The sequence below is a fragment of the Hyla sarda genome, chromosome 5 (genome assembly GCF_029499605.1).
Source record: "Hyla sarda isolate aHylSar1 chromosome 5, aHylSar1.hap1, whole genome shotgun sequence".
Classification (NCBI taxonomy): Eukaryota; Metazoa; Chordata; class Amphibia; order Anura; family Hylidae; genus Hyla; species Hyla sarda.
This window is the reverse complement of record NC_079193.1, coordinates 88,035,968-88,059,914: the sequence shown is the minus strand read 5'-3', so window position 1 is coordinate 88,059,914 and position 23,947 is coordinate 88,035,968. Positions and strand designations below refer to the sequence as shown.

Sequence of the window (23,947 nt, the reverse complement as noted above, 5' to 3'; positions counted from 1 at the left end):
CAGCCTGGCGTGACGTCACGCTTGAATTCGGACCGATGCCGGTCGGGCAATCGGTCCTAATTTATTCAGCCTGCACTCGCTCCCTGCCTGTCAATCAGACAGGCGGGAGCGACGCTTTGAACAAAGAGGATGCGTGTAGGTTTCCTGGCCTCGCACGCTGGCTGTGAGGTAAAATTCCATGTGCCGCTGCTGCTAAGCAGTGCTGCGCTAGGACTGCCCTGCACTTTATTCTATTTCTGGCAGGCGGAGGGGGAGCGGGTTGCGCGGCAGCTGCGTCGGGGTTTGGGGGAGCAGGATGTGCAGCAGCTGCAGCCATCACAGATACTGTTTTCACCACAGCGTGCCTCCAGTTGTTTTTCCACTACAACTCCCAGCATGCCCTGACAGCCAATAGATGTCAGGGCAAGCTGGGAGTTGTAGTGCTGAAACAGCTGGAGGTACACTGTATAGGTGGACTAAGGGCAGAAGTTGCCCCCCCCAGCAGGCATCAGTGACCTTGCGCCTGCTGGGGAAGTCTGCCTGGTAAGTGAGCACACTACCTGGCAGACAAAAAGGCATTTTTAATCTAGTACAAAAAATTAAAAAGGAAGTGAGGGGGTTAGGGATAGATGGGCAATAGGCAGGGACAGAAAAAAAAAAGGATGGTGGGAGCTACTCTTTAAAGAATTGCGTTGCGTTGTGGGATCTGGACTAATACATTAGCTGACTGTATAACCAATGATTTCCTACATCATACTATACTACTTATTAGACTTTTATAAGTCACAAAGTAGCTCTTCTCCGGAAGGAATACTGCTCTGCCACCTATTCTAGGTTGAGCCCCATACAAAGCCATAGGTCCTGATTAATCAATCTTTCTGAGACAAAAACTAAAGTGACTTGCCTTTAACAACCAATCACAGCTCAGTTTTCATATCTTTAGGAGTTCTGGTGAAGTGAAAGCTGAGCTGTAATAGCTGCTAAAGGCAAGTCACTCCAGTGATGAATCCTCCATAGTTTGCATGCCATAGCAGCCATTGCAAAAATATAATAGTAAAATAAATACAAGGTATTTGTATGGTCATATATTATGCTTATATTTTATACTAAATATATTTTTATCATTGTACGTCCTTTTTAATGTACCTACATAGATCTACTAGTGGAAGGATAGAGATCTCACTTTTAAACATTTTATGTCTACATTCACAGCCACAAATATATGAGACATTAACAAAGCCAATTAATTGTAGCAATATCAACTAGATCGGGTCATCAGTATTCATATAAATAATAAAATATTTATTGTCTTATCACCGACCCCAAGTGCTTGTCATCTACTCATGTCTTAAAGAGGCCCTATTCATATATGTCATTAAAGGAGTACTCCACTGGAAAACATTTTTTTTAAATCAACTGGTGCCAGAAAGTTAAACAGATTTGTAAATGACTTCTATTAAAAAAATCTTAATCCTTCCAGTACTTATCATCTGCTGTATGATCCACAGGAAGTTATTTTCTTTTTGAATTTCCTTTCTGTCTGACCACAGTGCTCTCTGCTGACACCTCTGTCCATTTTAGGAACTGTCCAGAGCAGGAGCAAATCCCATTAGAAAACCTATCCTGCTCTGGACAGTTCCTGACATGGGCAGAGGTGTCAGCAGAGAGCACTGTGGTCAGACAGAAAGGAAATTTAAAAAGAAAAGAATGTCCTGGGGATCACACAGCAGCTGATAAGTACTGGAAGTATTAAGATTTTTTAATAGAAGTAATTTCCAAATCTGTTTAATTTTCTGGCACCAGTTGATTTAAAAAAAAAAAAAAAAATGTTTTCCAGTGGAGTAAACCTTTAAAGACATAAAGTAAATAAAATCTTTCACAAAGGATCAGTGTTAAAAAAAATTTAATTAACATTATTGACGGATCCTCAGCTTCTACCATTCCAATACTCACCAGGTCGCTGCTGATCACCACTTCCTCATCATAGTTTGACAGACAGGACAGACAGGAAATGCCCTTTCGGACAGTCACTTGCTGAAATGGTACCATTGCTTGCCCTTTCCTGTGTGTCAAGATGGGACCAGAAAGTAGAGATCAGCAAGTACCTGGTGAGCGCTGGAACAACAATGAAGGGGGATTGGGGAGATGAATACTTCTCATTTCAGAGGGGGGGTTATAACCTTTATCTCGCTGGATAATGCTTTACAGGAAATTACCAGTGGATTTATGCCACCCAAGGTTAGGGCCAACAGGTTACAAACTATGCAAATAGGAAGAGACTGGTCAGTCAAGCTGAGGAGGCATAAGCTGGAGGCCTGTCTTCCACAGCATACTTCTCTGTGTGCCTTGCTCTCTGTTTTACTTTTTTTTTTTACAAACTATGTTTTAAAAAAAAACAGTGTTTCATGATATCACATACAGTAGCTCTTTGCAATGAGGGAGCCTATCAGTATCCCATGCAACCCATGGTTATGGCAGCCTGAATCTGCTGACAGGTTCCCTTTAATGCTATTGGCATGCACGTTAATACCTTTTAGCTATTTGTACATAGGCTGTTTTAACTTCAGACAGCATTATGTATTTCAGGCATATTTGTATCTGACGCCAAGAAGCATGTTTTTGACCCAACCCAACAGATGAGGCTTGAGCTTTATATCACAGACATTATGGAGAAAAGGCCAACACAATGAAGAATTACACCTCTAGTAAAAAGCATAATGTGTTTCACATGTTCTCAATATATCATGTGCATATTATTGGCCGTAAGCTTAGATCCACATAGCTCAATTTTACATTGCTGTCTCAAAGGTACATCCATAACCTGCCAAAAAGACAATAGGCCTTAAATCATTTTATGCACAGCGAAAAAGAAAGTGTTAGTCGGCCAAAGACCTTGTGCACATCAGCGGTTTATTTCCTCTATTTTCAGCTGACAGTGAGTGGACGTTGAAAGGATCTGCATTACAAAACACTTGCTAATGCACTAATGATATAGTAATATACATTACTACTGTAATAACCACACGTGAGATAGTGACAACTATCCAGACTACCATGCATTTCTTTTGCACACAAAATATAACTGTGATTGCTAAGAACAGATTGATGAGATGCCAGTTTATTAAAGGGATTAGCCAGCCAGCATATTTTTATGTACAGTATTTGCCCATCATCCAACCAACAGCCAGAGTGCTGTCCCACCCTAGCCACTAATTGGTTAAGCAGGCCTTTGAGGTAATATCCCATAGAACTAAATACAGAAGCACTGAACAGCAGGGATCAGAGCTCCATAATAACAGTGGTGCAAGAGCGAGGAGAGTAAGTATGTGTGTTTTTAATGACCCATTCCCTGAGCAAATTTATATAAAGCATGCTGCCCAAATAACCCCATTAACTTTCCAAAGATTATCACGTAACAATATGACCTGGTCCTACTACACAGAAAACCCTTCCTGGTCTTGGTCTTGATATAATGCCATATATTCAGTCTGAAAATACTGGACCCTGGATTATTGTTTTAGAGACCAGCATTGTCACCTTCTATACAACAACAGTGCAGGTGTCCCATATTCAATGATGTGCCACCAGTACCAACACTACCAGCATTTTACTGGAATATATGGCTGCGAATATAGGAAGTGTACCTATTACAATGGTGCAAAGTAGCTAAATGGTCCCAACTTCACCCCCCACATGGCCAAAAGAGAAGCTTCTGCTAAAGGAGCTTTAGGGTATGTTCACACTGCGGAATTCCCGTGGAATTCCGCAAGTGAAATTACGCACAGTGAACGTTAGCATCAGTGTGAATGGGTCTTCCGCGAGACCCGTTCACACTGCGGAATTTCAGCGGCAGACAATTCTGCCGCTGAAATTGTTCCATGCAAAAAAAGAACATGTTCATTCTTTGCGCGGAAGTACGCGAGCACTGGATAGCCGTCAATGGTGATGGCGCAGTGACGCGCGGTCCTACAGCCGACCGCCAGCTGCCAGGCTTAATCTCCGCTCGCTGAGTTCCGCGAGCTGAGATTCAGGTACATATCCATAGTGTGAAGATACCCTTATAGAGAATGGGAACTTTCTATGGGTAAAGGAAAAGAAATAGAAAGACCGTGACTCAAGACAACAAGGAAAACACGAAAAAAAGATCAAGAGGACATAGTCATATATGCAAAAATACTAACTTTTTTTTTTATGCTAATGGAAGTTATTAAAGAGTGGGAAGCTGCACTTATGGGCCCCAAGGCTACAAGTTCCTACCCTGACTGCTGGCCGTCAGTGCTGGAATGGACCAATGGGAAAGTACACTTCCTTTTTACTGATTTGCTATAAGAGAGGGCAAAAGGGGTTAAACATAAAGTATATTGTGTATCTCTTAAAGATTTTCTTAAAAATATAGGTTTTTGTTGCCATCTAGTAGACATGTTCTCCATTGTTCTAGATCCTCCTTTCTTTTTCCTGTATGTTGACATACTAATAACGCATATTGAAAATTTTCCCTAAAAAAATTTTGTTCTACCGCAAATGCACTCTGGATTTATGGATAACCAGTGATATTTGTTATCAATTATTTGTTCATTATACAAACATCCTTTTGATTTTAATGGGTACCATGTAGTACTACATTTGCCCTTTGGTGGTGCTGCAAAGAAACTGAACACCTACTAGGCTTTCTGATCGCTGAGATTTCCAGCAGCAGGAACCCCTTTATATTCAGGAGGAACTATAACAAGAAGGGATTGTCCTGGGCACACATACCCCTAATGGACACATAGGTAAGGTTCTCACGTAGTAGATGCAATGTGATGCAGGTCAGTGTGGTCTGCAATTGACTTCAGCTAATAGCAGGCCATAAGGTAAACTGCTGTTTTTTTCTGCAAAACTGTGCAGCTATTAACAAATAAAATGCTTGTAGCTGAGGTCAATGTCAGTGCAGTTTTGGTTGCAGTTTAGGTCTCACCTCATCTACATTGTATCTGGTAAGTATGAACTAAGCCTCGGAGTATGTTCACACTGCAGAATCCAGATTCCATCTGGTGGCTGCCGCCTAAAAACTTTGGCGGTAGGACAGCGCAGCACTGCGCCTTCACCATTGACAGCTATGCAGGGCTCGCGGACTTCCGCGCAAAGAATGAACATGTTCTTTCTTTGTGCGGAACAATTATAGCGGCAGAAATTCCTCACTGTGAACGGGTATCGCGGAAGACCCATTCACACTGATATTAACGTTCACTGCGCGGAATTCCGCAGGAATTATCCAGTGTGAATGTACTCTAAGGGTAAAAACGCAACAGTTGCGGTGTGTTGAGGTTACGTTGTGGTTGACAAGAAGTATTTGGGAAGTATTTACTGTGCGTTTTTACCCTTATGTATCTTTGTTTCTTGTAGACACACGTGTAAATGATATTATTAGCTTAGGCTGGTGCATTGTAACTATATGTTCCTGCAAAAACACCTTTGAAATCCAGGTATATAGTGCTGCTCAAAGAGATTATTTTTATTCTGGAGTCTGGGAACGTTGCATGGAACCCCTCTATGATAGAATTACTGCTGACCATAATGGTGGCCATTTTGCTTTTAAAGGGTACCTCTCATCAAAAAAACTTTTGATATATTATAGATTAATGTATGCAGAATAACTTTACAATTGCATGTTATTAAAAAATATGCTTCTTTCTATTTAATTTTCCACTTTGAAGAAATGACCACTAGGGGTCTCCCTACCAGTCCTGGCAGCAAGCATTTCAGACTCATGCTGGAGTCCTAAACACTACGAGCTGCCAGTCTGCTTTGTTCACAAAGGAGAACACTCAGAGCTGCCTGCATGCTTTGTTCACAGCCTGTTTGGCTGTGAACAAAGCAGGCTGGCAGCTCTGATTGTTTAGGACTCCTGTATGAGTCAGAAATGCTTGCTGACAGGACTGATCGGGAAAAATACAATAGAAAGAAGCGTATTTTTCATTAACATGCTATTGGAAAGTTATTCAACATTCATTAATTTAAAATATATCAAAAGTTTATTTGATGAGAGGTACCCTTTAAGAAGCAAACAACTCATGACAATTCAGGGCAATATTTACAGATGGCTTTGTCTTCCCTGGTCTTTAGAAATTAGGGTATAAAAATGTCTAAAATTGTCCACTGCTATGAGAAAAAGACAGGAAATGTAAGAAACAAAAGAAAAATGAGTATTAAGAGAATTGAGCTCGGGACGGCTTACTCAATGACTGTGTCCTCAGCTGACTGGTCTAGTATGTATGAACTATACATACTGTACATTACATGCATACTTTCCCTGTTATTATGTATTGCTAGACTGCAACCAAGTATTTTACTACTGGAAATCCGGTCTAAGGTATCTGAACAAATGCCTGGCTTTAAAGTAACTGTCTGCATTGTTTAGCTATGAATAAACCAAATACACATCTTTTGTATACTAAATGGGTAAATGCGGTTCATTTATCAGAATGCTATTTAGTACCATGTTTTGCTACCTTACAATATACTAAAGAAAAATGATTTAGTAAAAAAAAATACTATAAGTAAACAAACTAAATGTAACTTACATTTTGCAATTGTACAGTAATCCCTCAAGTTACAATATTAATTGGTTTCCGGGACGACCATTGTATGTTGAGACCATAACTCTATGGAAACCTGGTAATTGGTTCTAAAGGCACCAAAATGTCATCCAAAAATAGGAAAAAGTGAGAATTAAAGAAAAATAAGTAGATAACTAATAGAGATAAAGCAAATCCTTACATATAAAAGTAAGAAAGATCTGCTGGGAGCTGTAATCACTGTCTATGTCAGGGTTTCCCAACTAGGGTGCCTTCAGCTGTTGCAAAACTACAACTCCCAGCATGCCCGGACAGCCAAAGGCTGTCCGGGCATGCTGGGAGTTGTAGTTTTGCAACAGCTGGAGGCTCCCTGCTTGGAAAACACTGGTCTATGTAGAGGACAGGAGCTTCTTCAGGGTCCTATACAGTACAAACAATGTCCTAAAAAAGTAACATGGAGTCACCCTCATCTGGTGTCCGAAGGAGTAGCTAACCCTGGTACAGTTAAAGTGTACAGAACATGTAATAATTATACCTCCCTGTACTGTAGGGGGCGCTACCAGACACCAGTCAGTGCATGCACTTCAGGAATACAGGTGATTTACCAGTAAATTGCCTATTCTGATTGGTCAGTTCTTCCGGCCATTGACACGTTTCACAGATCTGGACTGTCTGTAGTATTGTATGTTGAGTCTGGTTTCAACTTACAATGGTCCGGAAAAGACCATTGTATGTTGAAACTATTGTATGTTGAGGCCATTGTAAGTTGAGGGATCACTGTATAGAATATTAAGTCAAAGGAAAGCAAAAATAAAAGTACACATAAAGGGACAGTTAATGGTATTAATGCATGCAGACAATAAAGTTATAAAAAATAAGAACAGATGTAGCAGAGCTAAATTTATCCTTTGACATTTTAGGCCTGCATTCTTATAAAACGATGATGTGGTAGGTTAGGGATATGGCAACTAAGCCCGGACTAACTGAACTCTGCTATGTCAGTGTATCTGACTTTGTGTTTAACTGTTTAGTAACCAGTCTACCAGTCATCTCTTAATGGGATGTTTATCAACCTGTAACCACTAGTGTCTACTTTCACACTCCATTCACTGCGATATTTAACTCACATGTGCTAACACAGAACCTGTTCTAAACTTTTTCTCGTAAAAAGTTTCCAGGACTTAAGATTATACCAGATTTCTATTATGAATTCAGCATGTCTGGTGAGTATATTACTATTACTGGTCTATTAATGGTTTATTAAAGGGACTGGCTCCACCACTACATAGAGTATAAAAGAAAATAAAGGGTTGTCTAGGCTCCTCCCACAATATGCAACACTGCAGTAAACTCATATAAAATGTGAACCCTAGCTAGATATTTCTTTGGATGAATAATGTATATAACTTTTTTATGAACATCACATACAAAGACAAAATATAATATATATGAGTTTACATGAAAACGCATAATGAATGGAAAGTCAGAACTTCTAACAGTGCAGTGTAGAGCGTGCACAGCCGATGTTCAGTAATCCTGAGGTTATGTACATTACCATTACAAATTAGTCTGCAGTGAAAACCTAATAATGCATCTCTATCATAGCACATCGATATTACATCATTTTTTTTATTAATTAATTAATTAATTAATTAATTTGCTCACCATAGAACTTTGCAGTGTGCTGTCTCTAAAGAATATTACTGAGAAGTCTTCAGCTTTAAGTGCATGGCAGAATTAGTCTTTGCTATAATGCTATAATAATGATGATTATTCTATTATTAATTTTATAAATTACAATGTAGCTCATAGCTTATATAAACCATCCATAAAGAGAATTCTTACAATTTCCCATCAACCGCAATATTTCAATAACCTATTAATGTTATTAATAGTATAGAAAAATGTATTATTAATAAATATATATATATATATATATATATATATATATGGTCAGGGTAATGAACAAATATTCAAAAATTACAGCTTCACTATTTATTAATAATATATAAATTATATATATATATATATATATATATATATATAGAATAAACTACAGGATCAATGTTTGTGCTTCACTTGTCTTGAAAGATGTATTTGGTGCAAGTTTTATGGCAACTTTTTTTGGGATAATTCATTAACATGATATTATAGATCACTTATAAAAAAAATTATAAAAAAAACACAATATCATAAAAAGCATATATATATACTTCTTGTATTAGTAGTGCTATTTATAACGCAAAGCTGTATTTATAGATATCTCGTCTAGTACTGTAGAATATTCATAAAAATTACACTTATTTCTGGACTACTGTATATAAATGGAGGTGAGAAGTACCGGGATGAATTAGAGTTGTATTTTACAAGCCTTGGTGCTATTGTATTTGATGTATATATATATATATATATATATATATATATATATATATATATTTAGAATTTCCAGTACCTAAGACATACCGATCCGTGTGCCGAACATGAAAAGTGACTGTAACTCAAGTGAACTATTCCAAGGACTATTTTGCACCTCTGCTGTTTCCAATGAGTCTAAACAAGTTTCTCCCCGCAGACTGTGTCATGACACGGACCCTGGCTACAGAGAGCAATGAATGAGGTACTTGCCTATCTGTCAATACACTTCCTTCTCTACAAGTTGTGCTCTTGTCAGGCCAGCAAGACATCTCACAGATGAGCTTGAAGGAATTCAGCCACTGTCTGCAGAAGCCACTCCATTGTATTTACAACACAGCCAAGCTTTATCCTGATTTGCTGGAAGCCAACGTGCATTCTCTCTGAATGACACTTTTACACTTATTTCTTATACCAAACCGCTGAAAAGTACAGAAAAAAAAAAAAGAAAAGAACTTGATCAACGAGAAAAGACACAGGATTTTCCTCCTGCCAGTCCCAACAGGTTTTTACGTAGCACATCAACAGATTAACCAATTCAGTACTCAAGTACTATGTAGCAGAACTGAATTTGTTAACTGTCGGAGTTGCATTACATCATGTTGTTCCAAATAACAAACTTGACACCGCTACAACAGCCCCTCTCAGCTGTGTACATTAACTAAGAATACAAAACAACTTCCTCATTCTCCACCACATGGTAAGAACTTCTATTCTTCCCAATCATGGAATGGAAAGCGTTACCGGTGATCATTGTTTTCATTGTCAAATGGGGATTACAGCAGATTACGTATGTATAAATTAAGTACCAGCCAGAAAAATTAGCGCCAGGACAGTGCCCACATACTCTGGTAATTGAGGTGTGCAGTACGTCATGCTGGCTGATGCTTACTACTCAGGTGAGTCATTGTGTAGCTGAAGAAAAGTTTCCTTACAGTCTGCGAAAACTAAATTCCATAATGGGAGGACTGTAAAGCCCTTCTAGAGTGGAGACCCCAGATCACAATGTCATTGGGGGATACGTGCACTCAAAGGATGTCTCTGTCCCAAATAATACAAATGGCCCCTAAATCTTTAGCAGAAAAGTAATTTTCTAATGATCTAGTTAAACTTTCACCTTCTGCCCTCCATGACGTCCGGAGAAGGTGCACGACTTTCGTGACTATTTAATATTTCGAATCGTTGCAGAAAATAATCTGCAGCTGTGATAACATCCCCAATCTTTAGCTCTTTTTTTTTTTTTTCTAAACCAACAATATAACATGGCTTTACCTAATAATAGATAAAAGAAGGCGTCTGCGAATAATTAGGGATGGCAGGCTAGAGCCAGTTCATGTTCCTGATACTGATAATAAACTATAGCCCCCAGGAGAACAGGTAACTACTTTGTAACTCTGACCCTTTTCACTCTCACATTACTTAACTGGGCTACGGAGCCAACATTACATCACTTACTAAGCATTGGTCCCTTCTCATTAACCCACTAATGACTACTCATCTCTAGGATGGAATGTACAACTTTGACTCTGCGCTGCTCAGTCGGCGCTCTACCTCCTCCTCCTGCTGCTTCTGTTCTTCAACAACAATAAAGTAACTCCTTGCAAAGTGTCCACAGAAATGTCATTTCAGACGGACTGTGCATGCATAGACCTATTCTAAAGTATACCAGAAAAATATTCATAAATTTAAAAAATAAAAAAAAAAGAAAAGCGAGCAACTTACCTCATGGACATCACTGATTCTGTATTCCCTGCTGAGGAGCAGAACACGAGAGCCCTGGAATGAGTGTATGTAGAACCAGAGCCAAAGCTTAACTAGCCTGTGTGAGTCATATCCTTCCCATTTGATTCCCCTCCAGATGGTGATGTAATGCTCTGGCCCTCACTCACTCTCTCTCTCTCGCTCTCTCTCTCGCTCTCTCTCAGTGCACACACCAACCCCTCCTTCTCATTTTAGCTCAGTGCTGGTGAAGTCACCATTTAATTCTGGCAGAGCTGCAACGAAAAACTTCAACGTAACCAAAACAGCCCAAGGCTAAGTTCCAAACTTGGTGGTGCAATTGCCATTGGAAACGGGATAAACTTCGGGAGAAACAGTGTCACAAAAGCTAAGCAGCTGTCAAAAACATCACATTAAAGACTCTCCACAAAGATCAATGAGAGAGAAAGATGTGTATATTCACCCTAGCAAACAGCCACAGCTATGACCAATAACTGGCAACAATCCTGATGAAGGTTCCTATAGTCAGTGTCATAGATGGCCTTTATTTCTATTACTATATATATATATACCGTATATATATATATATATATATATATATATATATATATACAGTGATCCCTCAACTTACAATGGCCTCAACATACAATAGTTTCAACATACAATGGTCTTTTCTGAACCATTGTAACTTGAAACAAGACTCAACATACAATGCTATGGAATCTGCGAAACGCGTCAATGGCTGGAAGAACCGACCAATCAGAATGGATATTTCACTGGTAAAACCCCTGTATTCCTAAAGTGCCTGCACTGACTGGTGTCTGGTAGCGCCCCCTACAGTACAGGGAGGTACTACATGTTCTGTACTACTCTTTACCTGTATTACTGAAGTGTATGCACTGACTGGTGTCTGGTAGCGCCTCCTACAGTACAGGGAGGTATTACATGTTCTGTACTCTTTACCTATATTACTGAAGTGTATGCACTGACTGGTGTCTGGTAGCGCCCCCTACAGTACAGGGAGGAATTACATGTTCTGTACTACTCTTTTTCTGTATTACTGAAGTGCAGGCACTGACTGGTGTCTGGTAGCGCCCCCTACAGTACAGGGAGGTATTACATGTTCTGTACTCTTTACCTGTGCCAGGGTTAGCTGCTCCTTTGGGCATCAGGTGAGGGCGGCTTCCTTTTTTTTTTTGGACATTCTTTGGTCTGTACAGGACCCTGAAGAAGCTTCTGTCCTCTACATAGACCAGTGTTTCCCAAAGAGGGTGCCTCCAGCTGTTGCAAAACTACAACTCCCAGCCTGATGCTGCCTGGGCATGCTGGGAGTTGGCGTTTTTGCAACAACTGAAGATCTACGGGTTGGAAATCACTGCTGTAGAGATTCCAGTTCTATTCACGTAGTCATTTATTTTTAGCATTCTATTTATAGAACAGCGGTTAAAAAAGAAAAGTAGGTATTATATCAATTATTTCAAAATGGATATTAGTAAACAAGCTTAAATGGTCTCTCCAGATTGTATGTAAATAATGTATACCGTATATATTGTTTCATGAAAAAAAAAAACTTTCTAATATCCTTTTTGTTTATATTCCTCACTAGTTTAAAGATCTCTGCTGTTGGTCAATGAGTAACATTTGTTTAAAAGCAGATATGGTGAAAATATAGTATGATGTAGCATGATTTGCACAAATTATTTATCTCATAATTATTCTACATTATTAACTTAAAGTTGAAATACATTCTTTTACATTCACTAATTCCTTAAAAAAATTAAACAAATACATTATATTTATACAAATTACATTCTTTGATTCTTTTTAAGAGGGCAATAGGTTTTTTGTATATACAAAGGATATGGGTCTGATCGCAGATGGTCCGACTGCTGGGCCCTCCAGCAGTCTCCAAAATGGGGACAATCTCTTACCGCTGAGTGCTCTGGCCCCCACCTTCCAACAAAAACTAGCTTCAATAGCAATAGGCTTAGCCAATCACTGGCCACTGCATTGTCCTGTCTCAGCTGGTGATTGGCTGAGCAAGCTGTCACTGCCAAGACTAGTTTCTCTCTTAAAGGGGTACTCCAGTGGAAAACAATTTTTTTTTAAATCAACTGGTGCCAGAAAGTTAAACAGATTTGTAAATTCCTTCTATTTAAAAATTATAATCCTTCCAGTACTTATCAGCTGCTGTATGCTGACACCTCTGTCCATGTCAGGAACTGTCCAGAGGAGGAGAGGTTTGCTACAGGGATTTTCTCCTGCTTTGAACAGTTCCTGACATGGACAGAGGTGTCAGCAGAGAGCACTGTGGTGAGGCAGAAAAGAAAATTCAAAAAGAAAAGAACTTCCACTGGAACATACAGCAGCTGATAAGTACTGGAAGGATTAAGATTTTTTTTATAAAATTAATTTAAAAATCTGTTAAACTTTTTGGCACCAGTTGATTAAAAAAAAAGTTTTCCACTGGAGTACCCCTTTAAGGTGGAAGCCAGAACACTCAGCTGTAAGAGACAGGCCCTGTTCGGGAGATCACAGGTGGTTGCAGTGGTAAGACACCACCAATTAGACACTTATGCCCTATTCTGTGGATAGTGGATATGTTTTATTAGTTGGATAACCCCTTTAAAGTGTCCCTGTCATTTAAACAAACATTTTGATTGGTCAGTTTCTGTGTGTTGCTGTACTCTCTGACCTGCAGCAATCTCCATCCAGTCGCACTAGATGGGCTCCATAGACTTATGTTGGGGCCTTCTAGTGCAACTGAATAGAGATCACTGTGAGCCAGGGAGTGAAGCACTTAAGTGCACCCTTCCCCCAACCTGGTTATCATTTCTTGACTGGATGAAATAGAAAAAAACTGAGCATTTTATAACATATATTATGTGTACACACATATACATGTGTGTGTGTTAATATGACTTCACACAAAGGATGACTTAAATAAAAGTGTGGTGCACCAGAATTTAGACACAACATGGTATTTGATTTTTGAAACAAAAAATAAAAAAATAATTGAGATTTTCCTTTTATTTGACAAGGGGGTGTGGCTCAACAGAAAGTGGTTGTGGGTTTTATGTGCCACATCTTAACGCCTTGGGGACGCAGGGCATTTGGGGATGCAGGGCGTATGCGTACGTCCTTGTTCCCAAATCCTTAAGGACTCAGGGCGTAGCTATACACCCTGGTCCCGTTAACAGGGTTTAAACCATTTTCACGGCCGGAGAACGCTTTAATCCCCATGGGTCCCAACTGCTATCAGGAGCCAGGACCCAGGGTTAATGCCGATCACAATCGATCGGGCCGATGCCCGGCATTAACCCTTTAGACGCCGCGATCAAAGCTGATTACGGTGTCTAAAATGAAAACAAAAGTTTCCGGCAGCTCAGCGGAGCTAATCGGGACTATCATAATCGTGATGTTCTGATCAGCTTACTGCACGACAGGAGGGTCCTCATCTGCCTCCTCGTCGTCCGATCAGCGATCTGCTGCTCCAAGCCTGCTCAGCAGGCTAGAGCAGCAGAGTGCCGAGAACACTGATCATTGCTATGCTATGGCATAGCATTGATCAGTATATGCAAGCAGAAGATTGCATGTTATATCCCCCTATGGGGGGCTAAAGTTAATAAAAGTTAATTAACCCCTTCCCTATTTAAATTTTAAATCACCCCCTTTACTTATTTTTTTAATAAAATAATGTAATAAGAAATAAAAATAATCATATGTGGTACTGCCGAGTGCGTAAATGTCTGAACTATTAAAATATAAGGTTAGCTAAACCGGAGGGTCGATGGCGTACGAGTAAAAAAAAATACCAAAGTCCAAAATTATGCATTTTTAGTCACTCAATAGACCATAAAAATATTAATAAAAAGTGGTCAAAAAGCCCCACAGAACACGGTGCAAAAATGAGCCCTCATATAGCCCTGTATGCAGAAAAAAAAAAAGTTATAGGGGTCAGAAGATGACAATTTTAAACATACTAAGTTTGGTGCATGCATTTAGGATTTGAGTAGTTAAATAAAATAAAACCCACATAAATTGAGTAACCTTGCAACCATATGGACCTACAGAATAAAGATAAGGTGTCATTTTTACCAAAAAGTGCACTGCGTTGAAGCGGAAGCCCGCAAAATTAGCAAAATGGCTTTTTTTTTTATTTCATCCGACAAATAATTTTTTGGGGGGTTTCACCACAGATTATGTTATAAAATAAGTGATGTCATGACAAAGGGTCTGTAGGTGCAAAATTGAACGCATTATGATTTTTAGCAGGGGAGGAAGAAAATATGAAAGTGCAAAAACAAAAATAGTTTTGAGCCCTTAACCCCGAAGGACCAAGCCCATTTTCATCTTAAGAACCAGAGCATTCTTTGCACACCTGACCACTGTCACTTTAAGCATGAATAAATCTGGGATACTTTTACTAATAAATTTGATTCAGAGATTGTATAAAAACTGCACACCTCAAAGTATACAAAATTACATTGAGAAAGTTTGTTAACCCTTTAGGTGTTTGACAGGAATAGCAGCAAAGTGAAGGAGAAAATTCAAAATCTCAGTTTTTTACACTAACATTTTCTTGTAGACCCAGTTTTTTTTAGGGGTAAAAGGAGAAAAAGCCCCCCAAAATGTGTAACCCAATTTCTCTAGAGTAAGGAAATACCTCATATGTGAACGTAAAGTACTCTGTGGGTTGCTCCTTCCCTTACCAAAAAGTCATCAAACACCTGTGGGGTGTTAAGGCTCACTTCCCAGAAGGGAAGGAGCGACAATGGGATTTTGGATGTAAATTTTGCTGAAATGGTTTTTGGAGGGCATGACGCATTTAGTAAGCCCCTATGGTGCCATAACAGCTAAAAAAAATAAAATAAAACACATGGCATAATATTTTGGAAACTACACCCCTTAACAAGGGGTACAGTGAGCCTTAACACCCCACAGGTGTTTGATGACTTTTCGGTAAAGTTGGATGTGTAAATGAAATTTTTTTTTCACTAAAATGCAGTTTTTATGTACCATTTTTACAAGAGGTAATAAGAGAAAATGTCTCCCAAAATTTGTAACCCCATTACGGGGTTATGGAAATACCCCATGTGTGGATGTAAAGTGCTCTGCGGGTGCACTAAAATGCTCAGAAGAGAAGGAGCCACATTTGGCTTTTTTTAAAAAAAAATTGCTGAAATTGTCTTTTGGGGGGCATGTCACATTTAGGAAGCCCCTATGGTGCCAGAACAGCAAAAAAGCCCCACATGGCACACTATTTGGGAAAATAGTTAAAATGAAAAATTAGATTTTTTCACTAAAATGCTGGTGTTACCCCAAATTTAAAATTTTCACAGGGGGTAATGGAAGAAAACCATTTCTTCTGAGTATGGAAATACCCCTTATGTGGATCTTAAGTGCTCTGCGGGCGAACTTGGAATGGAAGTTTGGGCTCATGTGCGTTTACAAAGCACCCATGCTAGCAGAACAATGGACCCCCCCCCCCCCACACACACACACACACACGTGACCCTATTTCGGAAACTACACCCTTCACAGAATTTAATAAGGGGTGCAGTAAGCATTTAAACCCAACTGGCTTTTGACAGATCTTTGGAACAGTGAGCTGTGCAAATGAAAAAATGTATTTTTATTTTAAAGGAACACTGTTCAAAAAATCTGTCAGACACCAGTGGGGTGTAAATGCTCACTGCAACCCTTGTTAAATTCTGTGGGGGGTGTAGTTTCCAAAATGGGGTCAAATGTGGGGGGGTCCACTGTTCTGGCTCCATGTGGGCTTTGTAAACAGACATAGCCTTCAATTGGAGACACATTCTCTATCCAAAAGCCCAATGGTGCTCCTTCTCTTCTGAGCCCTGTAGTGCACCAGAAGAGCACTTTATGTCCATACATAGGGTATTTATATACTCAGAAGAAATGGTGTTACAAAATATGAGGGGATTTTTTCCTATTACCCCTTGTGAAAATGAAAAATTTGGGATAACACCAGCATTTTAGTGAAAACATTTTTTTTTCATTTTCACGTCCAACTTTAATGAACAATCTTTAGGGAGGTAACTGTGTAGGGGTATGTGTATATGTAGTGTTTTACTTTTTATTTTGTGTAGTTGTAGCATAGTCTAGTGTTTTTCATAACGAGTTTTCCGCTGGGAGTTTGAGCTGCACTGCAGCTGCATCTGCAATGTACTGCAATGTACTGCATCTCAAACTTGCCGCTGTAAACCCCCGTCTGTGTGAATGTTTCCTGGCCGGAGTACAGAGCAGAGATGCCAAGCGCAGGGAAAAGCCACTCCTCATCTCAGGGATGAAGGATGATCGCAACAGGTGTCAGGAGTGACACCCGCTGTGATCTATCCTTAACTGCAGTTACTACTACTCCCAACATGGAACACACTCTGCTCCATGCTGGGAGCTGTAGTACCTGCATTAATTGGCGGCCGCTCTTCTATGGTCCCCTGCACTGACGTATATATACACCTATTCATATTTCTCACAGAGAGTTGTGAGTGGCTGGAACCATCTGGCCAATCACAGCTCTCTGCGGGAGATATGAATAGGTGTATATATACGTCAGTGCAGGGGACCATAGAAGAGCGGCCGGCCACCTGTCTGCATCGATACATTATACAGGAGGATCGCAACAGGTGTCAGAAGTGACACCCTGGGCGATCTTTCAATTAGTACATATACTACTCCCATCATGGGACAGTGTGTTCCCTGCTGGGAGTAGTAGTACTACCTAAAACATAAAAAAAAAAAATTAAGAAAAAAAGTTAAAAACACACACACTTTATTCACCACATTATTAAAATATGTTATTAATAAAAAGTTTAGCAAAATTAATAATAACAAATATATTATTTTTACATTTAAATGGCCCTTTTCTAAATTTTTATTATTGTCGGCTACATTTTTAGTTCCCTGCCTGCGCACATAAATTGATCCCTGTTTAAAAATGTATAAAACTTAAGTTATAAAAAGGATATATTTTGTTAAATACAATTTTTTCCATCACTACTGCATCTTATTATTATAATTTTTTATTGGTACCCTACTAAATTTTATAAAAAAAAAAAGGTATCTCCATCACTTTTTTGGATCACTAAAGTAAAAAAAAGAATAAAAACCACCAGCAAAAACGCCAAAGTTAAAATCCACATGGCGTTTTTCTTGGCGTTTTTTCACTCCCATAGACTTGGAAGGAAAATGCCAAGATTTTCCTAGAAAAAAAGGAGTCAAAAATAGCTGAAAAACCCCCAAAGGATTAAAAAAAATGGCAAACTGAAAAACGCCAAGTGGATATGGCATTTTGCAGTTCCCTATTGACTTTCAGCTAACATCTGGCCACAACGTTTTTTCACCAAATAAACGCAATGCAGCAGAATGGGCATTTTTATTGGTGTTTTTGAAAAAAAAAAAAATGGAAACATAGGCTAAGTTTCCACTTGTTTTTTTTTCTGGCAGTTTTTGGAAAACTGCCACTGCAGTTTTTGAGCCAAAGCCAGAAATGTATTCAAAAGGAATGGGAAATATAAAGGAAGGACTTACACTTCTCCTCCCTTATGGATCCACTTCTGATTTTGGCTCAAAAACTGCAGTGGCAGTTTTCCAAAAACTTAGTCTTCAGGTGAAAATGGGCTGAGTCCTTAAGGGGTTAAATGCACATTTGTTGGCATAAAAGTTAGCTAATTTAAAATTAATCTTAGGCGTGGTTTCCACTTTTGTCCCCGCAAAAAAAAGGTAGAAATGCCAGAAAAAAATCGGCACTGTATTTTCCTACATTTTTATGTTTTTTTTTCTAGACTTTTTGTCTTTTTGTAGTAACTGAGTTTTTTCTTTTCTCTTTTGGCAGGTATTCCTGTATCCTCCCCCTTTTTCAACTCTTAATTAAAAAAAAAGAAAATATGTAAAAATGGCAAAAAAAGGAAAAAAGACTTGTGTTTTAAATAGTGTATTTCTCTCATAGACTTTTATAAGAAAAATCCAATTGTATAAGAAAACGCAATAGTCTCTCAACATGCTGCAATTTAGAAAATGGCACACTGAGCCCAAAAACACACAAAAATGCCAGAGTAGTGAAAATATGGCAAGTGGGTATTGCACGTCATAAATCCTTAGGCAGAAAGCAGCTAACATTTGGCTGCAGTGTCTTCTTCACACAATTTTTTTTATAAATAATTAAAAATCAGTGCAGTATTTGTGGTGTGTTTTTTGTTTGGGGGGGGGGGATGTTTTATTAAAAACAAAAACAAGTGAAACCCAGCCTTAAATTCAGTCTAGACAGTTTTAAAGATGTGTACTTCTAGTCTAATCTGAAACTGTCTAAGAACTGAACAGTTTTAATTTATCTCACCCAATATTTTTTTATTTTATTTTTTTAAATGCCAGTGCAGCTTTTTATGCATTTTTTTTAAGCCAGAATTCAGAAATAGATTCACTTCTGGCTTGGTTTAATATCTCTGAAGAAATCTGTTTTCAACCAGATTAATAATACATTATATGTATATATATATATATATATATATATATATATATATATATATATATATATATACACTACTCAAAAAAAATAAAGGGAACACTTAAACATCACAACTCCAAGTCAATGACACTTCTGTGAAATCACACTGTCCACTCAGGAAGGAACACTGATTGACAATCAATTTCACATGCTGTTGTGCAAATAGGACAGACAGCAGGTGGAAATTATAGGCAATTAGCAAGACACCCCCAATAAAGGAGTGGTTCTGCAGGTGGTGACCACAGACCACTTCTCAGTTCCTATGTTTCCTAGCTGATGTTTTGGTCACTTTTGAATGCTGGCGGTGCTTTCACTCTAGTGGTAGCGAGAGATGGAGTCTACAACCCACACAGGTGGCTCAGGTAGAGCAGCTCATTCAGGATGGCACATCAATGCGAGCTGTGGCAAGGTTTGCTGTGTCTGTCAGCGTAGAGTTCAGAGCATGGAGGTCAGGAGACAGGCCAGTACATCAGGAGATGTGGAGGAGGCCGTAGGAGGGCAACAACCAAGCAGCAGGACCGCTACCTCCACTTTTGTTCAAGGAGGAGCAGGAAGTGGCACTGCCAGAACCCTGCAATACGACCTCCAGCAGGCCACAAATGTGCATGTGTCCACTCAAACGGAACAGAAACAGACTACATGAGGGTGGTATGAGGGACCGACGTCCACAGGTGGGGGTTATGCTTACAGCCCAACACCGTGCAGGACGTTTGGCATTTGCCAGAGAATGCCAAGATTGGCAAATTCCCCACTGGCGCCCTGTGCTCTTCACAGATGAAAGTAAGTTCACACTGAGCACATGACAGATGAGACAGAGTCTGGAGATGCTGTGGAGAACATTCTGCTGCGTGCAACATCCTCCAGCATGACCGGTTTGGCGGTGAGTCAGTAATGGTGGGGGGTGGCATTTCTTTGGGGGGGGTGCACAGCCCTCTATGTGCTGCCAGAGGTAGCCTGACTGCCATTAGGTACCGAGATGAGATCCTCAGACCCCTTGTGAGACTATATGCTGGTGCGGTTGGCCCTGGGTTCCCCCTAATGCAAGACACAGCAAACCTTCTTGCCATAGTTCGCATTGATGTGCCATCCTGGATGAGCTGCACTACCTGAGCAACTTGAGTGGGTTGTAGACTCCATCTCATGCCACCACTAAAGTGAAAGCACTGCCAGCATTCAATAGTGACCAAAACATCAGCCAGGAAGTATTGGATCTGAGAAGTGGTCTGTGGTCACCACCTGCAAAGCCACTCCTTTATTGGAGGTGTCTTGCTAATTGCCTATAATTTCCACCTGTTGTCTGTTCCATTTGCACAACATCATGTGAAATTGATTGTCAATCAGTGTTGCTTCCTGAGTGGACAGTGTGATTTCACAGAAGTGTGATTGACTTGGAGTTACATTGTGTTGTTTAAGCGTTCCCTTTATTTTTTTGAGCAGTGTATATATTGCTCTTTTCATTATTATAAAATTATAATTTTTAGTACTTCTATACATGTTGTTGCGTTTATTGTTAATACACATTACGGATAACCGGGGTTAACTAGAATTTTAGTTTTTTGACCCCTTAACTCAGTGTTCCAAGATGACCCCTCCTCCCCCAATATTTCAGTTAAGTTTGATTATCTCTTTTTTAACCTTCTATATCACTATTCCACTATATATATATATATACACACAGATAAATAAAGAATAAAGATTTTCAGGATTTGATAAAACTTAGCTGCTTTCCTCCAATAACGCCACTCTTGTACATACCGTAGTTTGTGTGTGGTATTGCTGCTCAGTTCCATTGAAGGGAATAGAACCTAGTAGTAATGCCATACGAAAACTGAGGACAGATGTGGCGCTGTTTTTGAAAACAAGCAGGTATGTTTTCTAATCCTGGATATTTATCTATTTAATTTATTACACTAAAATATTTACCTAAAGCATGTCCACTAAGGGCCTAAAAAAAGGCAAATGTGGCAACTGTCGAATATGGTACTTTTTAAGTCTCCAAGACCAGAGGTCTCAAAAGGGGCAAAGTGATAGTAGGAGAGACCAATTAGGGAATGTTATAGGCCTGCTTGAGAGATGTGTCTTATGCCCCAGTCACGATGTCACGGCCACAGCCCGGTCCTGATGTCACGGTCACGCCCCTCAATGCAAGTCTATGGGAAGGGGCATAACGGCCGTTATGACCCCTCCCATAGACTTGCATTGAGGGGGCATGGCCGTGACTAGAGATGAGCGAATTTTGGAAAAATTAGATTTGGCCGATTTACCGAATTTTCCCCCAAAATTTGGTTTGGTCCAAATTTATTTGCGTTGAATCGCTATTAAAAACTGCTATTTCTGGGCTACAGAGAGCCTCAATAGGGGTGTAGAACACCTTGCCTTGCTGTAACACGCATAGGGAGTGTGCTGTATTAGTGAAATAATATTGTTTTTAGTATGACATGCAGATTAGAGGCGTGTCTATTAGAATCACTGTCGCAGAGTGGCCCAATGACTGGAGGTGGCATCAGTATGAGGAGACTGAATGACACAGCGTGGAGGTGAGGAGACCATATAGTGGCTGAATGACCAAGCCTGGAGGGGACAACAGCCTGACAAGACCATAGGGCCTCCCAACTGAAAAGATTAAAGATATTTTTTTACATTTAAATTGAAGATTTCAAATAGATGAACCTAAAAAGTTTTTATTTAATGTGCCAGCAGCATGAGGAGACCACATGGCGGCACAGTGACAAAGCCTAGAGGTGGCAGCAGCATAAGGAGACCATAATCTGGCAGAATGCCTGGAGACACAGCCTGGAGTTGGCGGCAGCAAGACGAGACCATATAGTGTCTGAATGACACAGCCTGGAGGTGGCGGCAGCATGAGGAGACCATATAGTGGCTGATTGGCACAGCCTGGAGGTGGCGGAAGCATGAGGAGACCATACAGTGACTGAATGACACAATCTGGAAGTGGTGGAAGCATGAGTAGACCATATAGTGGCTAAATGGAACAGCCTGGAGGTGGCGGCAGCATGAGGAGAAACAGTATCTGTCTACAACACCAGCAGGTGTGTACTTTTGACTGGCCTTTCACAGTAACTAGGCCCTTAGGACTATAACAGGAACAAAATGGTACACCATGTAGATGTACGTACGTGGTATGCACTTATGAAGGAAGGACAATACGCTCCACTATGCTTAAAACAGTATTTGTCTAGAACACCAGCAGGTGTGTACTTTTGGCTGGCCTTTCACAGCAACTATAGAAGTAAAAAGAATCCCGACACTCGTATAATGTTGAAGCAATTCTTTTTGTTTATTTGTGGCATAAACTGTAGAACATATCACGCAGCACGCGTTCTGGCTTTACAGAAGCCATTTTCAACTGCATAGGCTAAAAAGGCGTCTGTAAAGCCAGAACGCATGCTGCGTTGTATGTTCTACAGTTTATGTTACAAATAAAGGAAAATAATTGCCTCAACATTATACGAGTGCCGGGATTCTTTTTACTTCTATAGGATCTACTAATCCCTGGCACCTACCCTTGCATTGTGCCAATGTTCATATACCTGGACTTTCACAGTAACTAGGCCCTTAGGACTATAACAGGAACAAAAAGGTATGTAGATGTACGTAAATACGTACGTACATGGTATTTTCTTATGAGGGGAGAACAATACGCTCCACTACGCTTAAAACAGTATTTGTCTAGAACACCAGCAGGCGTGTACTTTTGGCTGATCTTTCACAGTAACTAGGCCCTTAGGACTATAACAGGAACAAAATGGTACACCACGTAGATGTACATACGTGGTATACACTTATGAGGGGAGTACAATACGCTCCACTACACTAAAAACAATATTTGTCTAGAACAGCAGCAGGTGTGTACTTTTGGCTGGCCTTTCACAGTAACTAGGCCCTTAAGACTTCAACAGGAACAAAACCGTACACCACCTATGTACGCACAGGTTACACTTAATAGAGGACAATATGCTCCGCTACGCAACCTGTATTAGGCACTAATAGCAGGAGATAATGGCTTTTAATGCTTTGCTCACCCTAACTGGCTGGCTACTATTAGCTTTTCAGTTGTTGTACACACCAGTGCTGCAACACACAGTCGCTGTGTAGTACACCCAAAATTGCACTCTCTCTCTCAATCTCCCTCCCTTCCCTATCAGTGCTTTGAGGCTGGATTTGTGCTCGAGGTGAATTGCTGCTGTAAAAATGCTTTTCTGTGCAACACACACTGCTCTCTGTCCCCCTCTCTCTCTCTCTCTGCAATAAAACGCTAAAATGACTGGCCGCATGATGGCTGCCGATTATATAGGGCTGTGACCTTACATGGGTGGCTGGCTGCTGAGAGGCTGCATGCTGCATGTGACTAAGGGTCATCCCGCCTACCCGTCTTCCCACCTTCCCAGAGTTCCTTGCCCCATGTCCTGACATGTGGAGCCCCCATCTTAGATGCCCTGGAGCCTGGACCAACCTAAAAGGAGTTTAATGAAGCGATTCGTGCGATAAAATCGCGGCCATATTCGGATTCATTGCAATCGGAATCTTTCCTGAAATACGTCACAAATTCGTATTCTTCAGATTTGATTCACTCATCCCTAGACGTGACGTCCCAAGTGGGGCATGATCGTGACACCCCGAGCCTCCGCCCCACATCACCAGTCATCGAGCATGGAGCGAAGTCATCTGGCACTGACAATCAGACATCTTATCCCCTATCCATTGGATTGGGGATAAGATGTCTAGGGGTGGA

At 40.1% G+C, this 23,947-nt stretch overlaps 1 protein-coding gene across 11 annotated transcripts in view; it reads right to left on the bottom strand.

Annotated features, from left to right (window-relative positions):
- CREB5 (cAMP responsive element binding protein 5) overlaps nt 1-23,947 on the bottom strand; it is a 616,745-nt gene that overhangs the window by 167,995 nt on the left and 424,803 nt on the right. The window contains exon 1 of one of the 11 annotated variants that reach the window (XM_056519879.1): nt 10,671-10,721. The exons of the other annotated variants lie outside the window; for them this stretch is intronic. Coding sequence (XP_056375854.1) covers nt 10,671-10,681 — 11 coding nt within the window. The 5' untranslated portion in view covers nt 10,682-10,721. Of the gene's footprint in view, nt 1-10,670; nt 10,722-23,947 lie in introns of those variants that run through there. 11 annotated transcript variants of the gene reach the window in all.